The 26,647-nt window shown below is 42.6% G+C and overlaps 1 protein-coding gene across 1 annotated transcript in view; it reads right to left on the bottom strand.

Moving 5' to 3' along the window:
• Positions 1 to 8,639: 8,639 nt before the first annotated feature.
• ZMAT4 (zinc finger matrin-type 4) overlaps positions 8,640 to 26,647 on the bottom strand; it is a 345,324-nt gene continuing 327,316 nt past the window's right edge. Inside the window, exon 7 of the mRNA XM_059909471.1 lies at positions 8,640 to 8,780. Within this exon, the coding sequence (XP_059765454.1) occupies positions 8,765 to 8,780 (16 nt within the window). The 3' untranslated portion in view covers positions 8,640 to 8,764. The remainder of the gene's footprint in view (positions 8,781 to 26,647) is intronic.

The following is a 26,647-nucleotide window of genomic DNA, read 5'->3' as shown; positions in this document are numbered from 1 at the left end:
CCTCTGACTCAAGCCTGGGAGAAGCAACAGGACGTGCTGCTTGGGCTGCAGCAGGTGGTCATGGGGTGACGCTTGAAAATGATGGATGGTGGCCACGCATCTGAGTTTTTGGTGACACCTAGGCTGCAGAACAGTCTACAGACCGTCACCGTGGCTGGGATGCCACTTTTCCTCCTGCTGCCCTCGAGCTCCACGTTGATTTGATCCTGGAGTCCGTGCTCTTTCTTTAGTTGTTGCTAAATTGTTTGACATATTTGGTTACAAAATTAAAGTGCTTTCTCACTGTCAGTTGAGACCTGGGACGCACCGGACAATTGCGGGGTCACGAAAATGAAGAAGCGGTGAGTCGGAGCCTTGTCGTAGGAGAGGTGAATGGTGACAGCACCTCCTGTCACTGCCAAGTGCACAGAGTAAAATGCCAGAAACCCTCTGGACATCTTTGGGAGTTTTTGATAGTGTAATATTGTGGGCAAAGTAATTGCAAACTTCATTTAGGATGCAGGTGGCATCGGTGTTGCCCTCCTCTGATCTGGTCGTATTAATTTTTCTGAGTTGCTTTAATTCACATTCCTGAAAACTGAAGTAACCCTAACGGAGGAGGTATTACTTCAGCACACCGTACCACAGTAAAAGGCATGATCGCTTTCTTTACTATTCCATCGACTTCCTATTTGACACGGAAATTGAGACCATCTTGTCCATACCTCCCCTACTGTTTTACCCAAGAAATCTGGGCTTAGAGAGAGCAAAGCGGCTTGCTTTATAAAAGCCCCAATTTCTCACCTGGCGGAGCCTGGCTAAAACTCCTAAATTTCCTACATTTCAACTCCCTTCTTGCACCTTAATGCCGCCTAATTCATAGAGTTTCAAATTAAATTCACGATCATTTCTGTTAAGTATTTAACTTCACATCATTGAAGCCGTGAAGATGTATCTATATTTAAAATGTGCGTGGATCTTATAAAGCCATGGCTGTGTTTCCCCCCACTTGTCAGGACTATCAAGGCCCCATCCACTGATGATGAGAAGAATATCAGGAAGAGGGTTGTAAGCTAAGGATGGCTGGTGCAGAGAACGAACAGGAGAGCAGGACCCCTGTCTTCAAGGAAGGAGTCAGTAGGACACGTCATCAGGATGGAGGGAGCTGGTGAAATGAACACACCTTCTTTGCTGGGATCAGACTCCAGGAATGCGGACCAAGCAGAGCAGTCAGCAGCTAGACACGAATCGAGGGCTGTCCAGAGACACTGCAGCCTGATGTGGTTGGAATATTGACTCTGAAAAGTTCAAGTCCAGCAGGCTCCAGGCAGAAGGCTATAGTACGCGTCCAAACCGCACTGACTGCCGGGTACAGCTCTCATTGGCTCGGGGGCTGGGTCGGGTGGGACTCCTAAACCCACTGTGTCCCTAACGGGACTGGGCAGAACTTAGCAGCTCCAACCCCGCCAGGAAGCACTCATCCTCCCCCAGTGATGAGGATTCCGGCCATGCTTCTCTAGCATCTGTGCTGTGAACTTGAACCAGAGGGCAGATTTCTGAGCAAACACATAAGGAATTCTAATCAGCTAACAATTAAAAATTTAGGGTGCCAAAGGGGCAGACATATTTACAGAGCTGGGTCCTTTGATCTCATGTCCACGCATAGTCAGCTGACTTTCTGGAGTTGGGGGCTCATGTGTAATGAGCTGATTGATGCAGTGGGTTAGGCTCAAGCTCACAAAGTTTATGACTCAGCAATGTCTGTCTGACATTTATTACCACTCAGACTGGCAGTCATAAATCCAGCTTCATTTTTACAGTTAAATGGCTCCTCTCATGAGACAAAGGAACAAAGGGGAATAATCCACAGCTGTGCTATTCATCTTGCATCTTATCAAAAATAGAAAAAAAGTATAGAAATGAATAGGTCATGCTGTAACAGATTCACATTTATGTGCATATACACATGTACGCTATATTACAAATACTGTATAAAAACATATGCTAACCTCTGCTCTGCCTATGGAAATATGTTGAGGAGATGCGTGTCTTATCTCTCTGTGTTTAGAGCCAAACTGATCATGAGCACTCCTTGGTAGCTGCAAGTGTGGGTCCTGGTTCAAGGTAAAAGCCCAACAGGCAGACAGAGCTACTGGAAGAGATGCTTGGGGGGAGGGGTGGCTGGCAGAGATGCTTGAACCTGGGGATGGGGGAGGGGTGCAGCGGGAGTGAGACAGATGAAGGTGCCTCTGGGGAGTTCACTTTGACAGCTTCTGGAAAGCTTTGGGCTCTGCTCTTCTGGGAAGCTCTTTCCCACTGGAGTTATACTAGCTGCAACCTTCTTCTATACAAGGTTCTATCTCATCACGTGTTTTTAAAAACAAGAATGGCCAAAATGAGAGAGATGGGCAAGATAGTCGTAAAGGCCTTTTCCAACTCACACTGAATGGCTCTGTTTTACATTAAACAATTATTAGCTAGTTGGATGGTAGAAGGAGGGGAGAAGAAGAAATGCATATAGTTAATTTGTTCAATTTTTACAACCCTATAATACAAGTATCATTAGCTCCACCTTAAACACTGAGAAACTGAAGCTCAGAAAACTTACATAACTTGCCCAAGATCATAGAGCAAATAAATGGCAGAACTGTATTCTAAATTCAAGTTATTTTTAACTCCTGTATCATTTCTTTTATAGTGTCTCTTTTGTCTGGAATTTTTTATTCAATAAATAATTACTAAATCAATATATGCACATATGATAAACATAACCCATACAACCCCTTTAGTCCTTGTTATAAACTGAATTACTAGAGTTTGCAAAAAAGATAAATAGATTTTGGTTTTGGTTTTTCCCTCCTCGGGTATCCATCTCTCTTCTCGAAAAATAGAGCTTTGGCTAAAGAAGAATGATTGCAAAGGAAAACTGGTTTGTTCTCTTCAAATCCCATCAACGTCAGATAATATCAGATATTTCCTAAAAGTAGGAACTGTACTCTGTCTTGCATTCAACATCTGCAGAGATAAGGCCCTATAGTAACCAAGACATGTGTTACTGTACACAAATGGATAAGGACTGAGTCCAAATCCACCCAGAGAGAGCTCACCATTCATCTGGGAAGATAGGCAGTTTCTGAACCAGGGGGTCACTGGAAAATAACTCAAGTATTTAGTTCATTTGCATCTCAGTACCGTCAAAGAAGTAAATGGCTGATGGAATCCCTGAGTGGAACACTCAATTTATTACAAACCCCATGGGTGGCTTGTAAAGGGTACCTGATTAGCTTTCATCACAATTAAACTCTCTATACCTAAAGGGCACTGAGAGACGGTAGCTTATATAAAGAGGTAGGAGATGAGCTCGTAACTGGCCTCAAATTAAGTGGTAAAGAACAAGATAATGAAGACAGAGGCTTTAAAAAAGATACCTAGTCAAAAGTAGAAACTTGTTGGCTTTTAAAAAATATGTCTCCAAAATGCCAAGTATTCTCCATACGCTGACTGTATTTCCTTTTACTAATCACTTTTTTTAACAGCAACATGCTCTAGTTAAGCAAGAGGGGTGGAGAAAAGTACACATCACTGAGGAGTTCTGAATGCGTGGTCCTTGTTGCCAATCAACATGAAAGCTGAAAGAGAAAAGAAGAATGAATGTGGAAGAAAAAAGGAAGGAAAACTCAAACCATTCATTAATGCTCCTCCAGCTGACTGTGGACCCCCGGAGGCCAGAGGATGTCTTTTCTCTACTGGGTGTGATCTTCCTAATGCTTTGACAGTTCTCAGAGTTTCTGCAGGTAGCCTTCCTTGCAAGGTGACTGCCCTTCTTTCCATTATTCTCAAGCTCCACCAAAGAGATGATCTTTTTGACAAAAGAGGAAAACATCCCTACTACCTTGCTTATACATATGCAGCATTCATAATTTTCTTGGAACTAATATTAGGGAGGCCAATCACATCCTTCCATTCTGAGCTTCTTCAAACCATTTACGGCCAGATTAGTAAACTGATGGGACATGGGGTTGACCCAGCATGGCAACTCTTTGAGTCTGAGTGATAAAATCATTAGTACTGATGCTGTTATGAATACTGATTAACACTCCATCCAGCTATGAAGACAATAGCAAGAAATATGAGAATATACAATAAGAAACTGATTTTAAAGTAGGACATATGGTCACTGAGTTGGCCGCCACAAGGAAACCTTACCTTGCCCATCACTGGTGGTCTTATAGTCAGACTTTTAATCATTTCAAGTAGAAAATGCACTGAGAGTTCTCAAAATAGCAAGGATTCAAGAGAGGAGTCCATGATTGTGTATAGCAATTTCACTTTTTTCCCTTTAATTAAGAAATGAATAAATTTAGCAGCCAAATGCACTACATTGTGCATTACTTCAACTTTCTGAAGTTGAATCAGCCTGATCCTGGTGACCACCTGTGGGATGAGAGAACTTGAGCTTGGACTTCAAAGAACCACTGTTGATGTGACAGTTTAGCACACGACAAGTAGTTTGACTGTTCTTCACAATGGTAACCTGTGCATGATAGTTGGAGGTTGGGGGACAGGGAAAATAAGGTTTTTTTTTTCCTTCACTCATATAATTTGAAGATTATAGAATGTGGTTTTTAAAGGTCAGAATGAATTGCTAATGAAGCTGAGACATTTGAAATTAGCAAATAAAACTGCTCCTCAGAATGGTGACTAAGGAGTAATTAATCATACAGGGAAAAATGGTAACCAAGTAGAGCCAGCAGGAAAATTTCTTTTTAACTCATTGCCATTGAGCCTTCAAATGACATTACGAAGAATCTGTCAGATTTTAATTCCTTTCCTTTCTCTTAGGCTATATCCTTTTTTAAAAAAAACAACCAGTGTTCACCATTTTTCTAGGAAGAAACAAACCAAGGCAGACGTTCTTCTGCCCAGTCTCTCTTGCAGGGAGGTGTTCCAAAATATATGGACTAATCATGACTCCTCCCTCTTTAACTCAACATGGGAAGGAATTAAGGGTTACGTTATCTAGGCATAACCTTCACCCCATTCTAATTGATTTTTCAACATAAATCACTGACAATTTTTGGCATTTAAACTATTATAGTGCAAATGACTTAATACACTCTTTAAAATAAGTGTTGACCTCCTCTCCACCCCACCTGGGAGAACACCTGCTTTAAAATCTGCTTAAGAAAACATTTTGGTTTTGCTTCTAGGTACTTTTTGTTTCCTTAGGGGCTACATTTGCCAGACTTGAGTTAGATGTTCTCAGTCCATGCTGGGACTCTCAAAATTTCATTTCACATCAAAATATTTGTATACGAAATTTCAAGTCAAATTTATCAACATGAAGATAACAATGAAATAACCAGATAGTTCATTTGACATGCATATCTTAAACTAGAAAACTAAGGCAACATTTATCCAGAGATTTATATTTTTAAGCACTTGACATGTATTAATTAGCAAATCCACACCACAAACCTATGAGGTAGTTTAGCATGACTTTAGGATGAGTAAATTAGGTAAGAAGCAGGAAAAGAAAAAAAATCCATCCCCACAATAGTATGTTGATCAGACCATTCTCATTCTGGTGACAAAAGAACAACCATCGATTCTTTGTACGATCTGGTCAAATGAACGATGAATATTTAGCTTGGATGGAACATAGAAAGGGTAGTTACTTTATTACCTGACAGTTAAGAAAGGTTATTTTCTTATTGGAGTTCCAATATGCTGTGCTCATGTGACCTGTCAGAACCTCCTCACTCAAAGATCAGCTTCGGAAGAGGTGTGAGACCTGCCCACCCCAATGACCCCAGGGCTCAAATTTCCCAGTGGGAGTATTAGCATTTTTTTCATCTATCTCATGTTTTTCTTCTCTTGGTCTGATTGGTCTAATAAACTCAGGTCAATGGAAAGGTATAAAGACTCCTGCAGTTCCCATGTATGTTTATATGTCATCTAAAAGGTAAAGGAAAAACAAATTCTATTGGTCTTTGTAGTCAAGCAACTGCTGATGAGTTTTGTTACTACTTTTATCAGCCAAAGGGATCACTGGAGTCCTCTCTACTTAGCAGATTGCTTTATGATCATATTTATGAGTGTGTTGGGCTGCGGAGACTATGTGCAATGAAAGCTCATTAACTTGGGTCTCATTCCTGTGGCATTTGTGGCCAATGGCCCAGGAGCCAGCCTGAAGGTTTCCTCTGTAGTTAAAGAGCAAAAACTCTGCAAAGCAAGTGCACTACATGCCCAGCACTGTAGGAGATTCTATCTCCCTGAGAAGACATGGACTATTTCAACCTCTTAGCAAGGATCCTTTTAAATACAAACATTTCACACTAACGTAAGAACACCATTAGGCTTGTGTGTTAACTCCGAACCATTTTTCTCTCATGGGAGTCAAACTTCAAATGGGCATTCGCTGGTTAGTCTAGTTGACATGGCTACAAATACTCTGGAACAGTGCAAATACTTTAAATATTGATGATCTGGATATTCTCACTCTTTCAAATAGATAGCGTTCTCCCCCAGTTCCCTTAAATTGAGATTTTACAGGAAATTCCTGGACTCTTCTCTTTCCCGGAATCTCTGCTGTAATCAGAAGGTCCTTCCAGAGCAGCAGATCTGCAGGGGGCTCTTCCTCTCCACCAGAATTAACTTGGCTATTTGAAAATAGTTCCCTTACATCTCAGTTCCGTTGTTCCTAATGAAATTGGAAGGTAAGACACGACCTAATTAAAGAAGTATAACCATACCCCCCAAAAAAGGAACAGAAACAACAAGTAGCTAGCTTCCCCAGCAGAGATGCTTCCATTCAAGACTTCCCCAAATATAAATAACATTCATCACAGAAAACGTCACTTCCATGGTACACTGGAAGGACAGTTCCCTTTATCTGCAGGGGCAGAAAAAAAAGAAATCTGAAAACAAACCACAGACCTCTGGCAGGGTATTCACTTGCACTGGACAGATTGCCAAAGAGCAATGGTATTTAGATGAGGAATTCTGAAATAATCTGATTATTATATCTGGGAGCTTATCTATAAAGGGTGTGGCACAGCCCTTCTGAAAAGCAAAAGAGATCTACGTTCATAGGCGTGTCTATATTGTTATTAACAACAATAACAACAACAACAAAAAACGCTTAAGGATATGAGCTCGCTCACAAACAGAAACAGACTTATTTTCTTTCTTTCTTTTTTTTTTTTTTACTTGGACAATGCTTATTTTACAGCAGAATTGACAAAGAAAGCCTTATTTTACACACTTGAAGAAAAGTCATCATTGGAGGTTTGTACCTCTTTTGTGTGCTTTCCAAAACAGAAAAATAGATTGCTTCCTTTCAAAGCCTTCTTCCTTCCCAAGGGATGGCCCATGACTGGTGCGGCTGGCGCGGCCTCTTCTCTCTGCAGACACGGAAACTGACAAGCCTGGTCTCTCCTGAGTGGACCCTTCTCAAGAGAACGGTGCCAAATTGCAAACACCTTCATAACAACGCTGTGCATGTCTAAGTCATTTCATTTATTGCTCACTGAGTTTTAACGACCTCAGCTCTCTGTGGAAAAATCACAGACATACAGAAAATCCTGACACCAAGAGATCAATCGGCTGGAGTCACAATGTACAAAGGTAAGCCAGGCCCTAAGAAGCATCCAGAATAGAAGCATTTAAATGCCCAGCTTTGAAGCCAGCCTGTAGGACTCCAAATCCACTCGCCATGGAGATTTCAACCTAGAAATTTAACCCTCCGAGATAGTCCCCATCAGAGAGTAATGGTTTTCCAGTCTGCCATATTGGCCAGTGGCGTTCTCTCTAAAGAAGTGGTTGAATCTCAGTTCAGCAAAAGGACTTCAGTGAGAAACAGAGGAATAGGTGACCTCAGTACCCAAGGCGGTCATTTGTTCAGAATTCACTCACTTTTTTCCAAATCATCAGTGCCCTACACGAAAGCCCACAATTCAGGCCAACTTCATAAAAAGCCTTCATTTATTTCCCTCTCATATGGGGTTGATCATTCTTCTTTTGAATGCCTTTGGGAAAACATTTCATCAAGGTCAACTGCTATTAAGACATTTTTGCCTAAGAGGATCATCATGCAGGCAAACTAATTCTTTTCCTAAGCTATTATTTTGGCAGCTTGCAAAAGAGGACTTGGCTTAACCTTGAGAAACTGTTGTTTGAATGATCAGAAAAAAAAGATAAGGATTCCTCCTTGATTCCCCTCTTCATTCTTGCTCAGATGGCAAAGATGGCTCACATTTTGGAAGGTGAAATGAGAGTTTGTGTCCATTATATATTTTCTACTAATAGTGATTTGTCTGGTTCTGTGCACGTTGCCACCAATCATGTCAACAAGATGAAAAAATAAAGTTTATTTCATGATTGAAGTGGTTTACATCTCGATCCGCAAGGATTTAACAGAATAATTATACGTTGAAGAAATCTGAGAATAAATTGGAAATTGAGATTTTCCACTGTCTTTAAGTTTGAATGACGCTCCCGCTGTTTGCTATAGGATTATAATTGAGAACATGTGCTAAATATATTATCAGGAAAGAATTTTAAAAAACCATCCAAATATCATAACTTACCACAAAATTAGAAAAAAGAAAGAAAGAAAGCTCATTCACTCTCCAAAACTTAAATTAGTCATATGTTAATCTGTGAATCCTCATAAGAAATGTTCATTGTTCAAGAAAGAATCTTCTTCTTGTGGCTGGTAAGCGATTCTCCACGGCACAGAAATCCTGACTTATTTTTCCTTATCTCTCGACTGATGTTTTCACTACTTATTCTTCAGGCTATAAAACAGAAGGAAATACAGTCTTACCTTCTTTCATAATTACATATTCCCATCTATCCCCCCACCCTCCTTTCCCTCTCTTTCTCTTAAGCTCTTCCCATCCCCCATACCACTTTAGCCATCAAATTAAAATAAAGCTGAATTGATAACGATGAATCTTTTAAGTTCTAAATAACATGCATATATAATAATTCAATTACCAATGTCACTTCAGTGTATGTAGAAGAAAACAGATATCTCTATACTGGCAACCCAGACACTAAATTCATTCTGAAAGTTCTTTAAAATTAAAATAATAAATTGAATTTTATATACGGCGTATTGCAAACACCCATCTTTAAGTTTCAGGTATCACTCTTTGCCAAACCCTCTTTTGGGGAGGGAAGAACAACATTATAGCATTTAGATTTCAAAGAAGTATAAGCCCCCTTCAATTCATTCAAATTTTCAGTTGGATAAATAGGAAGAAATTGATTCTGGTTTTACTCTCAAAAGTATAGATTTAAATCAACTAGATAACTAATTTTCAGTGGGTTTTTAGTTGTGTTTTCCTTTATGGTAAGAAGACACCTCCATGTATTACATGCTGACCATGTGTCAAAACTTTCACATTTATTTTACATGATAATTTAATCCCCTCATCCACCTTTAATGTAATTTCTCCCCATTTTAAAGGTGAGAGCACTGAGGCCGAAATTGGCTAAGTTAATGGCCCAAGGTCATCAGCTGTCAAGCGTGGGAGTTGAACTCTAGGAAAGATCAGAATCAAAGGCAAAAGAGCTTGTTGACATGATGTGAAGGGCATTTTTCTCACAGTATTGGAGGTATCCTCTGGCTGCAACGAGGCTGCCAAAACAGCAGTATCTTCTAACAACTGCCATTGACCCTAAAGCTATATTTTAGTGGGGAGGGCGGCAAAGTGCTGGAGCATGTCTTTAAAATCCTTGCATAGATTTTGCTATCCCTCAACACTAAGATCTAAATATCTTAGTGGAAATCTGGTAAATGAAAATTCACATGCCACAAAGGAATAATCTTATCACTCACCTAGAAGCACACAGCATATCTTGACATTTTATTTTCCAAAAAACAGTGCTGTCATAAAATATTCTTAGGACCTGAGTAAGAACTGAATGCTGTTGGGATAATGCAGACCAAAAGAAAATGGAGACTACCTGCATTTTTTGGGTAAAAATAGCTTTGAAATTTTGCCTTGGAATGACCCTGGTAAACACTGATGCTTTTTAATAGTTGTTATAAAAAGAAAAATCCTGTTTTAGAATCTCATATTCAGTTTCTGCTACCATCCGGTCATGACCTAAGGAAATTCTATAGTCCTTGTCATCTTCATGAATTAATGTGACATAAAGGTTGGAAGTTCTCACTAAGCAAACAAGCATAATCTCATTTTTAGAATCTGCAAAGATGAACACTTTTCAAATGAAAATGAGTTTGAAGTGCAGTATCTCTACATAATAGTAAGAAAACCAAATATATTCCCAGCTGAGCAGACTTCAATCATGATTACATTGTTAGAAGAAACCACGAGAGGTTTTTTTTTTGCTTTTTTTTTTTTTAACTTATAGTAAAAGTGGTACATTAAGAACATAATCCTATAATGAGGAAAAATAGTACACTCTTCTTTTTTATGGTCAGAATAATTATTCAGATCCTTCCTAAACACATAGAAGTAATGACAAATTAAAATGCCTTTCAATTCCATACAGCTTTTATAATTATTCAGCCGTTACTGGTTACTGTTATTATTGCTGGAAAGGCTCTTTCATATTTTAGTCAGCATCCCATTTGATACAAAAGAACATGGAAATTTTTACTGCTATTAATAAATATGCAGTCATCCAATCCAAGGAGAAAATTCTTTTCCATCCGAGAGATAAGCTGCATAATTCATGTATTTTCAGAAATTTCTTTAAATAGAAAATTGAAGAAAGGCATAGGGAAAAAAAGAATTCATTACATAGCTTCCATTTGTGGGGAGGGACAGTCTTTGTTTTCTGAGTCTTCAGCGTGATTCGATTTGAAGAGACAATTTCCATTGCATGGTATTCATACCAATCATACTCACAGAGCTCACTTTATTTTCGACTTATATCATGGTACAAATGATGACAATGTGGGCTTTGTGTCATTGTCTAAAAAAAAGCCCCAAAACCCTGTAACTAAAGATTACTGGGACTTTTCTCAGGGACTTAGAATGCAGTGAGAAAAGCTTAGAACAATGCGGGATGGATATCTCTGATCTTCAAGAAGAGAAGGTTCCACGTCAGGGGGTTTGGGGTCCCATCTGCCTTCTTCCCTGTCGGAGTTCCGGCCTTAGGAGGGGTGTGATGAGCTTGCAGGCAGGTCTTGGATTCCAGGGTCCCAACCAGATGAAAATCACATGTGCAGGACCAGTTAGTGAAAAAAGCTTTTCTTTCCACTAATCACGCCTTTCACAGATCTGACCAGGAAGGTCCAGAGAGCAAAGATGTTGGAACGGGCTGCGAGATAGAAGTCTTATGTCATCTGATAAGGACTTCATACCTGAAAAGGAGTCTTAAATACTGAAATTAAACTGTTCTCACCATTGAAAATGACCAGAAATGTACACAGTCTTCTTAGATATTATCAAGGAGAGAGACAGGAGGAAAGAAAGTGCTCAGACCAAGTGTGTTTAAAGTGGTGACTAGAGAAAAATGTAACGAATCATTAATCCCAGGCTGAATTTAGGCTGTTTGATAAACCAATTAAAAAGCAGAGTGAACATCCTCAGCCCTGATCAAGCCCAGTTTCTGACAGCCAGGCAGCAAGTTTACAGAGACATGAACCACGAAGTCGTGAGCCGTGGCTTATATGAAATGATATGGCCAGGATTCATCAGATGAGGAGTTATGTTCCAGAGTCTTCCACAAACATGTTGCTGGGCAGTTGTGACTTTGAACTTTTTCAGCCTGCTGTCTGTGTCTTGAAGGACGTCCAAGGGCTTGTCATCTTTGCCCATTTTATTGATAGTTACAACGTTATTAAAATTATGTTTCCAGATTAAATTATGTTTCTATAACTGAACATCTCCCAATCTCTATTCTTTCTTTTCCTGCATTCCCTAACTTGGCAAATAAGAATCAAGGGCAGAAATTCGGGGTTTCCCCTGACTTGTTTCTTTCTCTCCCTCACCCCATAACCAATCAACCACAAATCTCATTGGCTTCCTGATTCGCTCATCAACATGTATTTCCTCGGCATCCCCTACCCACCCATGCCCTATTCCAGGACTTTGACATTGCACGGTCTTCCATCTGGCAGCTTTGCAACCAGCTCTGCTGCTTCCTCGCACTGGGGTACTGACTCACTAAGTTCCCATCACCCACTGGAGAAAAATATAATCACAAGGTTCCTCTGCGATGTGACTGCTGCCCGCTTCTCCAGCTCCATCTTTTGGTCGGTCACCTTCATAATCACCCTGAACTTTGATCACAGAGAACTACCTGAGGTTTCTGAACCGGCCAGACTCCCACGTGCTTCTACAGTCTGCACAGGCTCTTCTTCTTGCCCGGGAACTCATCCCCGGCAGCTGCTCTCATCCCACTTAGTGGAAGCATATTTCCTTAAGATACCCTTTCACGAAATAACCCTGGCAAGATGTAACACAATAAGAAATGTATCTGGAATCTTTTGAGCAACCACTTAGGAGTAGAGAACAAAACCCCAAGAAAATGCCCAAGCGACAGGAAGTGACTGGTAAACTTCTACGCTTAAAACAAGGGGTGCAGTGTGTTTTGCTTCTGAGAGGGGTGAATGGCAGGGAATGAGTGGGGTGGGGAAAAAAGGGGAGAAGAGAAAGAGAATGAGGGGGAAGGGGGAAGGGGATGAAGCACGGAGAGAGTAGAACCAAGAAGACAGCTTTGTTCTGTGCACGGCACTAACTCCATGATGACCAAATCTTCAAGAGCTGTCTAAACAAATAAAATACTTGCAAAGTGTTAATTATTAGTGGAAGTCTATGTAGTCTGATTGATGTGGGGGGCACTCCATAGTTATAGGGGGAGAAAGATGCAGAAAGACCACAAGACATTGGAAGTTAAAAGTACAGATAGGGCTTTGCATCCTAACAGATTGTATGAACTTTGTTGGGTGGTCCTGAGCCAACCCCAGATAACTAAAAGTGGATGGGGTTCAGCTGGGCTACACAAGATGGACTTCTCCAAACCTTCTTGGAAATGCAAATCCAGTATATGTATAATCCATTACATACAGAAATAATTTAAGAAAATTCAGGCTAGATCAGAGAAAACTCAAATATTCTGAACATTCAAAGAATTGCAAATATTCCAAAGTATACAATATTTAAAATGAATGCAGCTCTACCACTGCCTAATATACCTAGTGCAGCACAATTGACAAGAACGATCGGTAATTAACTTACCAAAACACCTAAGAAAACAAGCCTCCTCCACTCATATAGAATTTGCATTGTTTATATGCAAATGAATGCTCCTGATGTGTTTGAGAACAATTTGTTCCCTTAAGAAGGCAAATATTCTCTTTATAATCCTGTTTACTCTATTCCTTTGCTTTGCAAAACATTTTTCATAAAATCACAAAATGATGAAATGTTAGAGGCATCTAACATTTCTCAGGGAACATGTCGGGAAGTCCGAAGTCCTCGTTGTACAGAAGAGAAATCCCGTGGAGCCCTGGGCACACCCATTACCCTCAGCATTCCCGAGGTCTGCACCCCGCACCCCGAGCCCCCATTCCCCCAATGCTGGGGTTCTAGCCACAGCTGAGGCAGATGCAAACAGAGCAAGAAACCTTCAAAGCACTACATTTGGGGGCATCACCAGGACCCATCAGCCTCCTAGACTGAGGCAAGAGATTCCAGTACCATCTCCTTATAGAACCCTAGGCCTTGTTAATCCCTGTTTGTTTCTAAGCCCCAGCTCCTACTTTATCTCCCGCAGGAAATCTTTCCTGACTCTCTCTTCCCCCTACCCCACCCTGAATAGGTGCCCACCTTAAGTGCTTTCCTCTATTGTTCTTCTAACCACATCCTATGGCCATCTCGCATTTACTTTCTGACCCCCTGCAAAGAAGCCTGGGACTCTGTCCATTTCTGTATTTTCAATGCTTGGGATAAGGCCTGACACAGGACTTACTGATGCATGAGCTTCTCCAAATAAACCCATGAAGAAAAACCAGAGAGGAAATCATCGTCTCCTTGGGAAGGAAACTAACTCAGATTCACACAGTCCTCATTTCCTGTCCTATCCTGGCCAAGTCCGCTTCCATCCTGCATTTTCAGACAAGAAACACAATTAAGAATTCAAAGCATCTCTATCTCTATTCTTATCTTCTTCTACCCCTCTTCTTATAGCTTCAAGGGACTTCTGATCTAAAGTTAGGAAACTTGGTTTTAAATTCCAGCACCAATTGCTACTACCCGGATATTCGTGTACCGCGTTTTCAACTTTATTTAGTCTCAGTTTATCCATCTATAATACAAAGACACCAAGAATACCTTCCACATGGGGGTTTCAGGAGGATTAAACGAGATAACATGTATGAATATGTCTAGTAACCACTAAAATTTAGAAATTCGAAGGTCCTTATCCTTGATCTTAGCCACTTGAAAGAAACATTTCTGATGCAGGTGCTATATAATAAGGAATTTAGCTGGGTTTTGTCCCAGGTTTTGGGTGGAGGTCCTAAACCCTTAGAATTCCCTAAGTGATAGGAGGGTCTTTGGTATTCATGGTGGGCCCTGATAGTTTATCCTAATACGGTGACTCATGGTGAGTCCCAGGATAATTTCAGGATGGGTGCTGGCCATGCCAGAAAGACCAGCCATGCGATTAGAGGGTTGAGGCTCTCAGCCAAATGGTGCTACACCGACCGCAGGGGAGGGGAGGGAGGCTGGAGATAGAGGTCAGTCATGTGGCCAATGATTCAATCCATCATACTGAAAAAAACAAAACCCCAATAACAACTCTGGACACTGAAGCTCAGTTAAGCTTCTTTGTTGGTGACCACATCAATGTGCTCGGAGGGTGGGTGGTACCCCCAATTCCACAAGGAGAGGGCATAGGAGCTCTGCATTTGGGACCCTCCCAGAACTCACCCTGTGCATCTTGTCTGCTCCTGATTTCTATCCTTTATAATAAAACTGTAATCATAAGTCTAGTGCTGTCCTGAGTTCTGCAGTTCCTTCTAGTGAACTGTTGAACCTGAGGGCGGGGGAGGGACCCTGGAATCTGTAAGCCCTTGGCCAGAAGCACAGATAGTCTGGGGAACCCCCTGCACTTGCAGCTGGTGTCGGAAGTGAAGGTGGCCTGATGCAGGATTATGCCCTTGCCTCGTGAAGGCTTTGCTGACCCCAGGTAACTAGTGCCACAACTGCACTGCAGTACCGCAATAGCAAACCTCTCTGGCTCTGCTTCTGGTTTAGCGGACAGCACCCAACCCCGCCTCCGTGTGGGACAGGCCCCGAACAGGTGCAGGGGGCAGGCCGGAAGCTTCTCTGCAGTGCGAATAAGGCAGAGGCAGCTCTGTAGTTGTCAGAGAGTGAGCTCCACCATCGAATGCTGGACTTCAAATCTCAGAGCCGGCACTCATGGGCTCTGTGGCCTTTACCTCCGTTTCCTGATCCATAAGATGGGGATGATATACTAATAGCATAACAGCTCACAGGGCTGTTTCCAGATTAAATGAGCTCGGCTTCCCTGGTGGTGCAGTGGTTAAGAATCCGCCTGCCAATGCAGGGGACACGGGTTCGAGCCCTGGTCTGGGAAGATCCCACATGCTGCGGAGCAACTAAGCCCGTGCACCACAACTACTGAGCCTGAGCTCTAGAACCCACGAGCCACAACTACTGAGCCCACGAGCCACAACTACTGAAGCCTGCACGCCTAGAGCCCGTGCTCCGCAACAAGGGAAGCCACCGCAATGAGAAGCCTGCACACCGCAATGAAGAGTAGCCCCCGCTTGCTGCAACTAGAGGAAGTCCGTGCGCAGTAACGAAGACCCAACACAGCCAAAAAAAAAAAAAAAAAAAGATTAAATGAGTTAACACCTGTAAGTATTATGTATCTCGTGCACATGGAACAAGGAATACATGTGGTCTCTCATTATCATTATTAGTACTGGTATTATTTACTCTGCTGCACGGGCCCTTGCTTTAGGCGAAGTCGATTACTGTGGCTGACGTAACTGGCGGGAACAGAGGCAGGGTGTGGAAGGGAGACATGCCTTCTAGAACCCAAGGGCATCTCTGCTTCTATGTGTTTCCAGAGTCATGAAAGGTCATGGGAAACCACAGAGTATAACATAAAGATACTGGGGGTAGGAGGAATGCTAATATTTGATGGGTTTACAATGTCCCCTCCGGCAGGAAAAGAAAAAAAAAAGGTCTAAAGTGGTCTAGACTACACTGTGGTACCCAGTATCTATATGTGGTATTTAAATGTAAAATAATTACAATTAAATAAAATTAAAAATTTATTTCCTCAGTCACACGGGCCACATTTCAAGCTCTCCGAAGCCACTGTACCTGGTGGCTACTGCATTTTATACAGTAGATACAGAACATTTCTATCACCACAGGATCTTCTATTGGACAGTGATGGTCTAGAACCATCAAGGTGTCTGCAATCAGAGATGTTTTGAAACATAAATCAGAGTTCTTTTTAAAAAAGTTCTGTGACCATTTAAAATCCATCAATTTCCCTCAAATGTAAAATAAAATGAAGAAAAACAATGGGTGCATTTCACGGACAGACAGACCATCACTATGTTCAAATAACCTGTACTCTTCTCTCAAACACTTCAGTGGCTCTAAGTTTGGGATCAGGAAAGGGGAAATGTCCAAACTCCTGATATACTGTCTTCCTCTCCTTCAGCTCTCATGCAAACATCCTGGGGCACCTGTCTTTTGACAACCTGGAGGCTAGCAATTCCTGCTAATTCCTGGTATGCTCAGGTCAGCAATTTTAGAAGGGGAAAACCACTCCCCAAAGCTGACCCTTGGGCAGAGATGGGTCGAAGGCCGATGAAATGGAGTAGTGGAAGCAAAGGAACACATTGGCAGAAGCATGTGTTGATGGGGTTTGTGGTGAGGTCAGAGGGAAGGGAAGGACGGGTCACAGAAGTGATAAAAGCTGAAAAGCAACACTGATTGCTAAGATGGTAACTGGGAAATCTGGTGGGATGGGATATAGCCAGCTTGCAAGGGGGACGATGCCAAGATAGAGAGTAAGAGGGCAGGAAGCTGCTGGAGGCAACATGGGGGTCTGTACCAACACATGGGCCACGGAGGGGTCACGGAGGACCCTGGTACCCTGAGCCAGCCTGCTGGACGAACATAACAATGCAAATTTTATAACAAGTTATTTGACAATTCTTACATTCTTATCAAAACACCAAAACATTGTGTGATGGAACAAGTGACCTCAGAAAGAGCATTAAATTAAGATCTAGGCCTGGATTTACCACTTAATGGCTACACTGCAAGTATAGCTTCATCTCCCCAAGCCTCAAGTTTCTCAACTATTCAATCAAGAGATGGACAGACATATTCTCTAGGCGCTTTAACCTCCATCATGCTGGAATCCTGTGGCCTGGCCAAAGTCACTGTAGTGTAGACAGACTCAACCCTTTAGGTCATCCAGCTCCAAGTTCAGCCCCATCTAAATGATCACAAACTCCAAAATGACAAATCCACAGATAGAGAAGATTCTATACCAACTTTATCCTTTCCTTTTTAACTTATTTTCCTTTCAGACTCAGCTTATTTGCTAATCAGCACCAGCTATAAACACAGCCAAACCTTTCAGCAGATGTCCAAATTCACTACGGAAAGCTGTCAGGACATTTTGCCAATAGAGCCAAACTCTATCTTATAAATGTGCCAAAAGGCCGAGGAAGAGGACCAAGAAAGCCAGCCTGTGCTCACAGAGAGCCTCTGGAGGACCGTGGTCTGGTACAGCATCCTCCAGGGCACCCAGGTCTGGACCAAAACAAAACAAAACACACACTACAAAGAGAGGGCAGTGGTGTCTGCAGTGTCTGTGGTAGGGAAACTCAAAGATGCGGAGACAATTCAGCCACATCTAGAAATCATCCTAATAAAAATATCCACCTTGATCCCCGACTCCAAACGACTCTACCTTCCATATTGTCCCCGGAGGACATCTACGATGCAGAGTGGCGCACGCAGGTGTGGAGTCTGAAATTCCAATGTCACGTGACATCCTCTAAATCATGTAACTGATAGAAAATGACTTGACCTCTCTGAGCCCCCGTTCCCAAAGCTCGAAACTGGGGAAAAGATATCTTCTGCAAAGGATGTTTGTGAGGAATAAGCAGGTTAATGACAACTCTTTGTAAACGGTAAAATGGGTGGGAAAAGCTATTCAAACGTAAATCATTAGAATTATAGCTTTGTGCAATAATGTGTCGTTACTGCGCCTTAAAGGCTATTTTATACATTTTAATTGAGATAGTGTTGTGGGAATAACATATTAGCCAACTACAGCATCATCCGTGTTTTGCTTATATGATGAATCTCTATCACTTTGGACTTCCGGGTGTCCAAGGACTTGAATCTAACGGACTTGAGCTATTGGAAACAAGATGTTCGTCAGCCTGGGGATGCTGAAAACCTTGGCCTAAGTAGTCAGGGACTGCAAAGGGCAATGAAGCCAATGGTGGAGCAAGAATGGAAGAGCAGGGAGATGGCATGGGGGGTGGGTTGCAATTATGCACGGGAGGGGCTGTTAAAATATAGTTTCCCCCTCACAAAGTGGTCTTGACCAGCTTAATGAACTTGGTGATCCAGCAGAGGAGATTTTTAAGCTGGGTTGAAGGTGCCATCTGGCCTCATCTTGCTGCTTATAGTCAACTGCAAGAGTAAGAAACTGAAGGAAGAACTGTTAAAAGAAAAGGAAGCAAGACTTGATGATTTTGAAAATTCTCAGCCTCTCCGGACAGAAAAAGATGCTAAAATTAAGAAATGGCTTCCAAGCACTGTCAGAAAAATGTGGTCTAGAGACAGAGCTGAATGAGACTGCAGAACCCTGGGTTAAGACTCCAAAAAGATCAAAGCATGGGCTGTTACTGGGTCCTGCACAGCAGCCTGTAAAGAGACTGAAGGTGTGCCTTCCGGGTTGTCTCAATGGGACAATTGGGCATTGACTCTTGGTCTTCTCAACAGGACCCAAAGCTAGAGGAAGGCTCTTCTCAAAGAGATTTGTGGATGTGACCTTGTTCTAGTACAGTGAACCCCGACTGGATTCACAGAAATCCCACAGAGCTTTTGAGAAAATGGTATCAGCAGAAACACTGTCATTTTGGACTAAAAGGAGTGACACAGTACAAAATGAAAAGAGGCCAGTAGACCCCAGACTTCCTACTGGCAAGAAGCAGGTCAAGCAAACTACTTGGGAGCAAGCATGTATTCGCTTTCATGAAAAAGGACGACGACTCAGAGGACACATCGTGGTAAGTGGCTTCTAATAGAGCTTCCAACGGTCCCTGGATTCTGGTACCAATGTCCTGGTGTGATGCCCTCGCCTTGAGTGTGGGCTGGATCTCACGACTTGTTTCTAGCAATTAGGATATGGACAGTATTATTGCAAGATTAGGTTATAAATGACTGTGATTTCCATCTCATCTCACACTCTCTCTTGCCCTCCTGCTTTCTTGTTCAGATGGTTGTGAGCTGCCCATGCCCAGAAATGCCTCTGGTCAGTATTTAGTGAGGAATAGAGACCCTCATCTCAACAATTCACAAGCAATTAGATCCTGCCCACAACCACTTGAGGGAGATTGGAAGTAGATGCACCCCTAGTGCAGCTTTGATGGAAGCCTTAGGAGAAACCCAGAGCCAGAGAACCCAGGTAAGCCATGCCTGGATTCTTATAAGGCATCAAGTTTAGGGGTAATTCGTTAGGCAACAACAGATAACTAATGACCAGTGTTATGAACTGAATTCTGTCCCCCACCCTCTCTCCTCACAATTCATATGCTGAGGTTCTAACCTCCAAAACCTCAGGATGTGATCTTATTTGGAAATAGTCACTGCAGATGTAATTAGTTAAGACGAGGTAATCCTGCAGTAGGATAGGCCTCAATTCCAATATGACCAGCATCTTTAGATGCTGGGAAAGGGGAAATTTGGACACAGATATAGGGAGAATGCCATGTGGAAATTGGAATTATGCTGCCATAAGCCAAGGAACTACCAGGGCCTAGGAGAGAGGTTTGGAACAGATTCTCCCCTAGAACCTTCAGAGGGTCCTGCCAACACCTTGACCTCAGACTTCTGGCCTCCAGAACTTGGAGACAATCAACTTCTGTCATCGAACCACTCAGTTTGTGGTACTTTGTTACAGCAGCCCTAGGAAACTAATACAGTCAGTAAGTAGAAGAAAAACGTTATAGAATATCAAGTGGGAAAAGCACAACCAAGGCATGATTTGCTCTGGTTCCAGTAATCCTCTGAAACACTGATACCCCCATCACTAAATCTTGGCCAAAAAACAAAAAAAGATCTATGTGTCCCTGTTCAAACGCCATCACTCCAGGGCCCTTCTGATCACAGGAGAAGTTACAGGACGAAGGCAGAATGGTCCTGCCTCGGACCATTCTGAGGCAGGTGGGCATGGTCAGTCACACACCTGGAAAAGGTAAGCAGGGTAGAGTAGCTGGAAGCACACAAAGCAGAGCAAAAGCCCAGATACAGTAAAAAAGAAGATCTGGGTAAGGAGACCCGCCCCCCTTACCCAGGGCGTGCATCTCACCCCCTCTATAGATTCATTACTAAAAGAATAAAAATAAATAAAGAGAAAATGTGATTCCCTTTTGTGTAAGTTAATTTACATCACTGGCTGACCCACTTAAAGAACCACAGGGTGAATCACTTTAACAAGAAAGACATCATCTTCTAACGGACCCCTTACATAAGCCTGGGCTCTGCTGACAGGTGCACGCCGGCGCAGCTCTGCATGTGAGCCACTGGGTTCCCAGGTGTCCAAATCCATCAGTTCTCAAACTCTACGCATATTCGCTTTCAATTAATAGACAAAAAAAAAAAAAAATGGATTATGGAAAATTCAGGGCTGAAAAACAGACTCTCTGATTAAAATTCATGCTGACTGCTCTCATCCAGGGCTGGCAAGTCCTGGTGGAGAAGAAAAGCCTTTTTTGTTGACTTTGTTAATACTTGAGAGGAAAGAGTGAAGAAATGAATTACATTCCAGTGGTCCTCAGGGGGGAGCACCGGTTCCTGAGGCAGCATAATTATCCCTTCCAGCCCATGACCTTTACTCCTTGACGACTGGCAGGTAGGGAAGGGGGCGGGGAGCCCGGCTCTCCGAGGCTCCCTGTGAGCTGCCAGGGTCAGGAAGCACTCTGCTCTAACCGATTGCTACAGAAATGTAGGTTATGTGCAGCTCGTCAAGCTGCACCGAAATATGGCTCAACGATGCATCTTCCAGATCCTCTGAACAGACTCCGACGCATCCTGCTACCAGGGGTGGGTCTGAGTAGAGCGTAATTATTTTTTAAAGCATTTCACACACACACACACACACACACACACACACACACTCACACACCAAACTAACAAGGAACAAATATGGAAATGCAAACATGACCAGGGGTGACATTTCTCAAGGTGCAGCATCTGCAATATTTTGATTAACTCCCATTTCCGAATGGCAAAGCAACTTGTGTTAATAAACAGCAAGCTCCAATTAGACATCTGTGCCTGCAGTCAAAGTGGAACCTTTGGCTGGCTCGCGTGGTTTTCCCAGAGTCTGTGTGCAGGCGATCCAGCCTGGGCTTCAGGAAGAAGCTTTCCAGTGATCTCCCCAGGCACCTGCATTGAACTCCTGTAAGCAGAAAACCCCCCGCAGGCTCGTGACCGATCACCTTTCTCTCCTTTCCTGCCTTCGCACAATCGGATCCCTGACCACAGTTCAGTCTGGAAAGCAGGAACCCCTGTGCAGAAGCCACCCCCTGAATATAGGAAGGTATTTAGCCGGCTATTCGGAGAGGAAGGAAACCATTGTGTAGTGAATAGGACATGGATCATGGGCCAGACACAGATCTGGATGTGAATTAAAGCCTTGCCATGTACTAAATAAGCGACTTGGGGAAACCATGCCAGCTTTTCAGCCCAGTCCTATTAATATCCATTAATTACTATTAATTATTAATATTTAGTAATTAATGAAAATGAATGGGAATTTTAATAGTCGCCCTTTTAGAGCCAGGCACTGTTGTAATGTGCTTGAGAACACAGCAGGAAATCAAAGTGGCAAAAGTCCATGCCTTATATTTTGGTAGGGAGAGGCTGGTGTTGGATGAGAATAAGTTAATTATACAGTATAATGGAAGGCAATAGGGAATATGAAGAGAAATTAAGCAAGGCAGGAATTAGAGTTGTAATTTTTAAGAGTGGTCAGGAGACTTGCCACTTGCGTGTGCCGGGAAATTGCCAGTGGTTGTCAGGAAGAGCAGGCAGGGGATCAGCAAGGGCAAAAGCTCTGAGACAGAGCTCTCTTGAGGTGTCCAAGGAGTAACAAAGCGGGGCGTGTGTCTGGAGGAGGACAAGAAAGCTGTAGGCACAACGGTGAGGTGAGTGCAGCCCTTGTAGGCTGGTACGGGCCGAGGCTTTTATGGTGAGCAAGATGGAAAACCATCAGTGTGTTCTGGACCTAGGAGTGCCCTCATCCTTTAGGATTTAGTGAATTAAAACAAGATAAAGACAAAGACAAAAGGAGGAGAGGGAGGAGGAGGAGGACAGGGAAGGTGAAGGAAAAATGATACAAAGTGCAATTAAGGAAGAACAAATCTGACTCCATATTGGATCTGTTTATTTCACTTTAACCTTGTGTTCTATTGCTTTTGCTACAAGTTAACCACTAAAGGGATGTTGCCTAGAGCTTCAAGTGTACATAATGGTCCATCTCTGGGGACCCTGCTTCCCGTCCCAAGCCTTAAGCTAAAATACCTTTGTTTAGCTCACAAGAAACATTCTGACCAGGTCCACCTGTGAATGGCTGCAGGAAAGAAGAAATTAACACACACCCTCCCAGAGTCTGGCCGAAACCAGGAGATTCTGCAACAACTTTTGGCCTTTTTACTTTACTTCCTCACCTCCCCCGTTCTTTGCTCCATAAAAGGAACTAGCAACCAGACCCCAGCAAGAAGGTTCTCTAGGACAGCAGTCCGTCATCTTCTTGGTCTGCTGACTTTCCAAATAAAGTCTTTATCCTTGTCCCTATACCTTGTGTCCTGATTTATTGGCCCACCCTGCGGTAGCAGGAGGTTGCACCCCGTAACAAAAGTACTTAGATACCTCCTGGGACTGGTAAGTGCTTTAAAAATGCTGTTTCGGAACCCTCTTCACATTCCCCAGAGAATCACAGCAATCTTTCTTTCTTTTCTCCTTTGCCCCAAGATGGTGTGATTTATGCATACAATTTTGCTTGGAAATTTTTATGTTGCCTGAATGAATGTCATGAAACTTAAAGAATGGAAATGAAGTTTGGAACCAAAGCACATTGTTTTACTAGAGATTCTGCTGATTTCTGCCTTGCTGGCTCAAGGAAGCCAGGTAATGTTTTCCCCTCCATCCATCCATCATCAGCTCTGAGAGATAAGGGTGTGACCAGTGTCTGCAGATTCACCCCACACACCTGTCTGGAGAAAGCAAAGACGCATCCTCCCAAAGGGACAGAGAAAGACAGAGACAGGGACGGGCTGATAGGGTACCTTGTCCATGTGATGAGAAATTCATGGCTGTTGTTCTCTTTACTGACTTCTGCTAAGTAGACCAAGGTCAAAATCGATACCCAGATGCAAGGGAAGCACGCTCACTAAACCCCTCACTTTACACGATTCAAGGCGGCCGCTGACTATGCCGGGGTTGTTAAAATGCCTCCCAGGAAAGAAAGGTTCACAACTCCCAGTCTGCATCTGAAGCCTTGAGTCATCATTTGAGCTCTGGGTAAATCAGTGCTGAGGGATCTAAAATGCCACACTGTCCAAAAAGCATTCTTTTTTTCCCCCAAACCAGTGTCTCTACATGCAGTCCCTCTCTAGCTGAGGAAATGACCCCACTGTCTAGTGCCCGAGCCAGAAAGCTGGAAATCAAAGGCGCTTCACACACAACTGGTGACCAAGTGTTGCTAATTCTAGTTTCCAAACACCTTTCCAAGCTTCTGCATTTCCAGTATTACTGCGATAGTCAGAACATAACCTGTTTTACCTGCTCTCCCTGTTTCTTATCACATCTTCTAATCCACCCACTGATTTATTTGGAGAAAAAAAAAAAAAAAAAAACCTTATTAGGTCCTTTCCCTACTTAAAACTCTCCAATGTCTCCTCACTGCCTAAACCCCTTAGATGTACATATCAGACTCTGTGATTTAGCTACGGAACATCTCTGCTTATTATTTCTCAATACCTGCCCTCATCCATCCTCATTTCCACCAAAATGCAACTTAGCCAGATTGAGGTTGGAGTTCTCCTAAAATTTACCAAAACACTTTATAAGCAAATGCTTTGCTTAATCCGCCCTCTCAGCCTGGAGAGCTGGCCTCACAGCCACTGTGGGTCCCCGAGAACATGCCTCAGGGACCTGCTTCCACAGGGAGGGTGGCTTCAGACCAAGGGACCCAAGTGCAGAGTCCTCTGACTGCTTCTACCAGAGCAAGACAGAGGGCAGCTGAGAGGTCAAGGCGGATCCTTCCCCTGAAGGCAGGAGGTCCTCTGAGACAGCTTTCCTCTCTGTCTTCCAATGGCCCTGATTTCCTTGGACGACAGGAATCTGGGACACTTCCACCCATCTTTCCTCCTTCTCTCCTTCACCCCGGGTCAGCCGTGTGGTCTGACAGCTTTCTCAGTTTCTCCTGGATCACCCCGCATTTTCTCTCACCGTTGTTCCCCCAATAATATTCTTGCACATTTAATCCTCTTAGCATCTGCTTCCCAGAGGAGCTGGTCCCAGACTAACACGATGGCCATGTCGGGAAAGCCTGCTTTTTATCCGACACGTCCTCTCCAAGGTGTCTTATGACCCCTGGGTAAAACAATGCATCGTATATAATAACAGCATACTATAGATTATAATTAATCATAGCACTGCTCATATTAGAGAAGTAAATATTCACACGTCTCCATGGTATCCCCGCTGACAAATAGAGAAAAGAGTAGAATAAATGGTGTGTGACCTTAGAGGCTTGGTTACGCAAGGCACTGTATCTTCCTCCTTGCTCTTCCTCCTGGTTTCTCACTCTGGAAGAACTTAGCTGCCATCTCATAGAGAGAGAGCCGTGTGGTGAGGACAGAAGCCTCCTGCCAATAGCCAGGTCCACGTGCCATCTTGAAAGCACATCCCTCAGTCCCAGTCAAGCCTTCAGATGCCTCTGTCAGGCACCATTCCTGGTTCCCAGAAACTGTGAGATAGCAAATATGTGTTGTTTGAAGCTACTTAGTTTGGGGATACTTTGTTACACAGCAATAGAGAGTTAATACAGAGGAAACACAGACATTCTAATGTTTTAGAGTTAGTTAGAAGTAACAGGTGGTATATTGTGTTTCAAGGTAGCAGCTGGGTTTCTTGTGCCAACACAAGAACACGGGGCCTAAAAACGCTAAAAAAATTCCAAAGGCATGGTTGAGTCTCATCCCAAGATAGAAATGTCTGTCTGGGTCACAGGTGGCGTTGAGGACCAAAATAATGGCACCTTACATTCACATAGCATTTCATGCCTGATGTCATTTGATCCTCACAATAATCCCATTGGGAATGTAGGAAAACTATTATTATGTATTTTGTAGATGACATAAAGTGAATGCCTAAGTTTCACAGATAATGAGTGATATGGGTGGTATGAGAATTCAGGACCCCTGAATTTCAATCCAGCATAATTTCTTCCATATTATACTCTCTGCAAGAATCTATTCCCAAGCCAGTGACTGTGTTAGTTATTAGGGGAGAGGAAAGAAATAAACACTTTCTGATTATACATTCTTTGTCAAGAAGTACAACAGCTATTTTACACACATGATTTCATTTAATCATCACATCCATTGGCATAGCTCTTGTTATCTCAGTATTTCTGTCCCTAAAATTCCTTGTAGCTATAACCTGACATGATATAAGGTTAAGGTTGGTCACCCCTGAGTAATTTTTGGCACTTAAAGGCTTTCATATTTGGGTAAAGGGCAAGACTAGAGCAGGCTTCAACTACAACCACCAATGTCAAGATTACCACCAATGTCAAGATTACCACCAATTTCTGCTTCTGTTTTTGATGAATTACAAACCTACCACCATCTTTAAAACAAACAAAAACAAAAACAAAAAATTAACAAAACAAAGTAATCTACGTTCTGGAAGTACATCAATGAAAAAACTAGGTATAAACTTCTACCCTCACAGAGCTCTCTGGAAAGTGTCAAACAATCCTACATACATGGAAATCAATTAAACATCTTTGTGGGAAATGTCATTCTTCCCCATGCCACTTCCTCATCCATCCCAGCTGGGTCATCAGTAGCATTCACCAGTCTTTTTATTTGTTCTTCATCAACCACCTCCCAAGTATCCATACTTCTTAGTCACAATCTCAGATATCTTCAGATATCACAGTCTTCAAGATTAAAAACAACAACAACAACAAAAGTAGCAGCTAACACACTGGAGTGCTCGCCCAAGCTAAGCACAGTGCTTAGCTTTATGATAATGATCTTATTTGACTCTCACAACCCCATGAGATAGGTCCTGGTATACCCATTTTACAGATGAAGAAACCAAAACCCAGAAAGGTTAAGTTACTTTCTCAATGTCAAACAACT

The sequence above is a fragment of the Balaenoptera ricei genome, chromosome 21 (assembly GCF_028023285.1).
Source record: "Balaenoptera ricei isolate mBalRic1 chromosome 21, mBalRic1.hap2, whole genome shotgun sequence".
Classification (NCBI taxonomy): domain Eukaryota; kingdom Metazoa; phylum Chordata; class Mammalia; order Artiodactyla; family Balaenopteridae; genus Balaenoptera; species Balaenoptera ricei.
The sequence above is the reverse complement of the archived record's forward strand: the minus strand, read 5'-3'. Positions and strand labels throughout refer to the sequence as shown.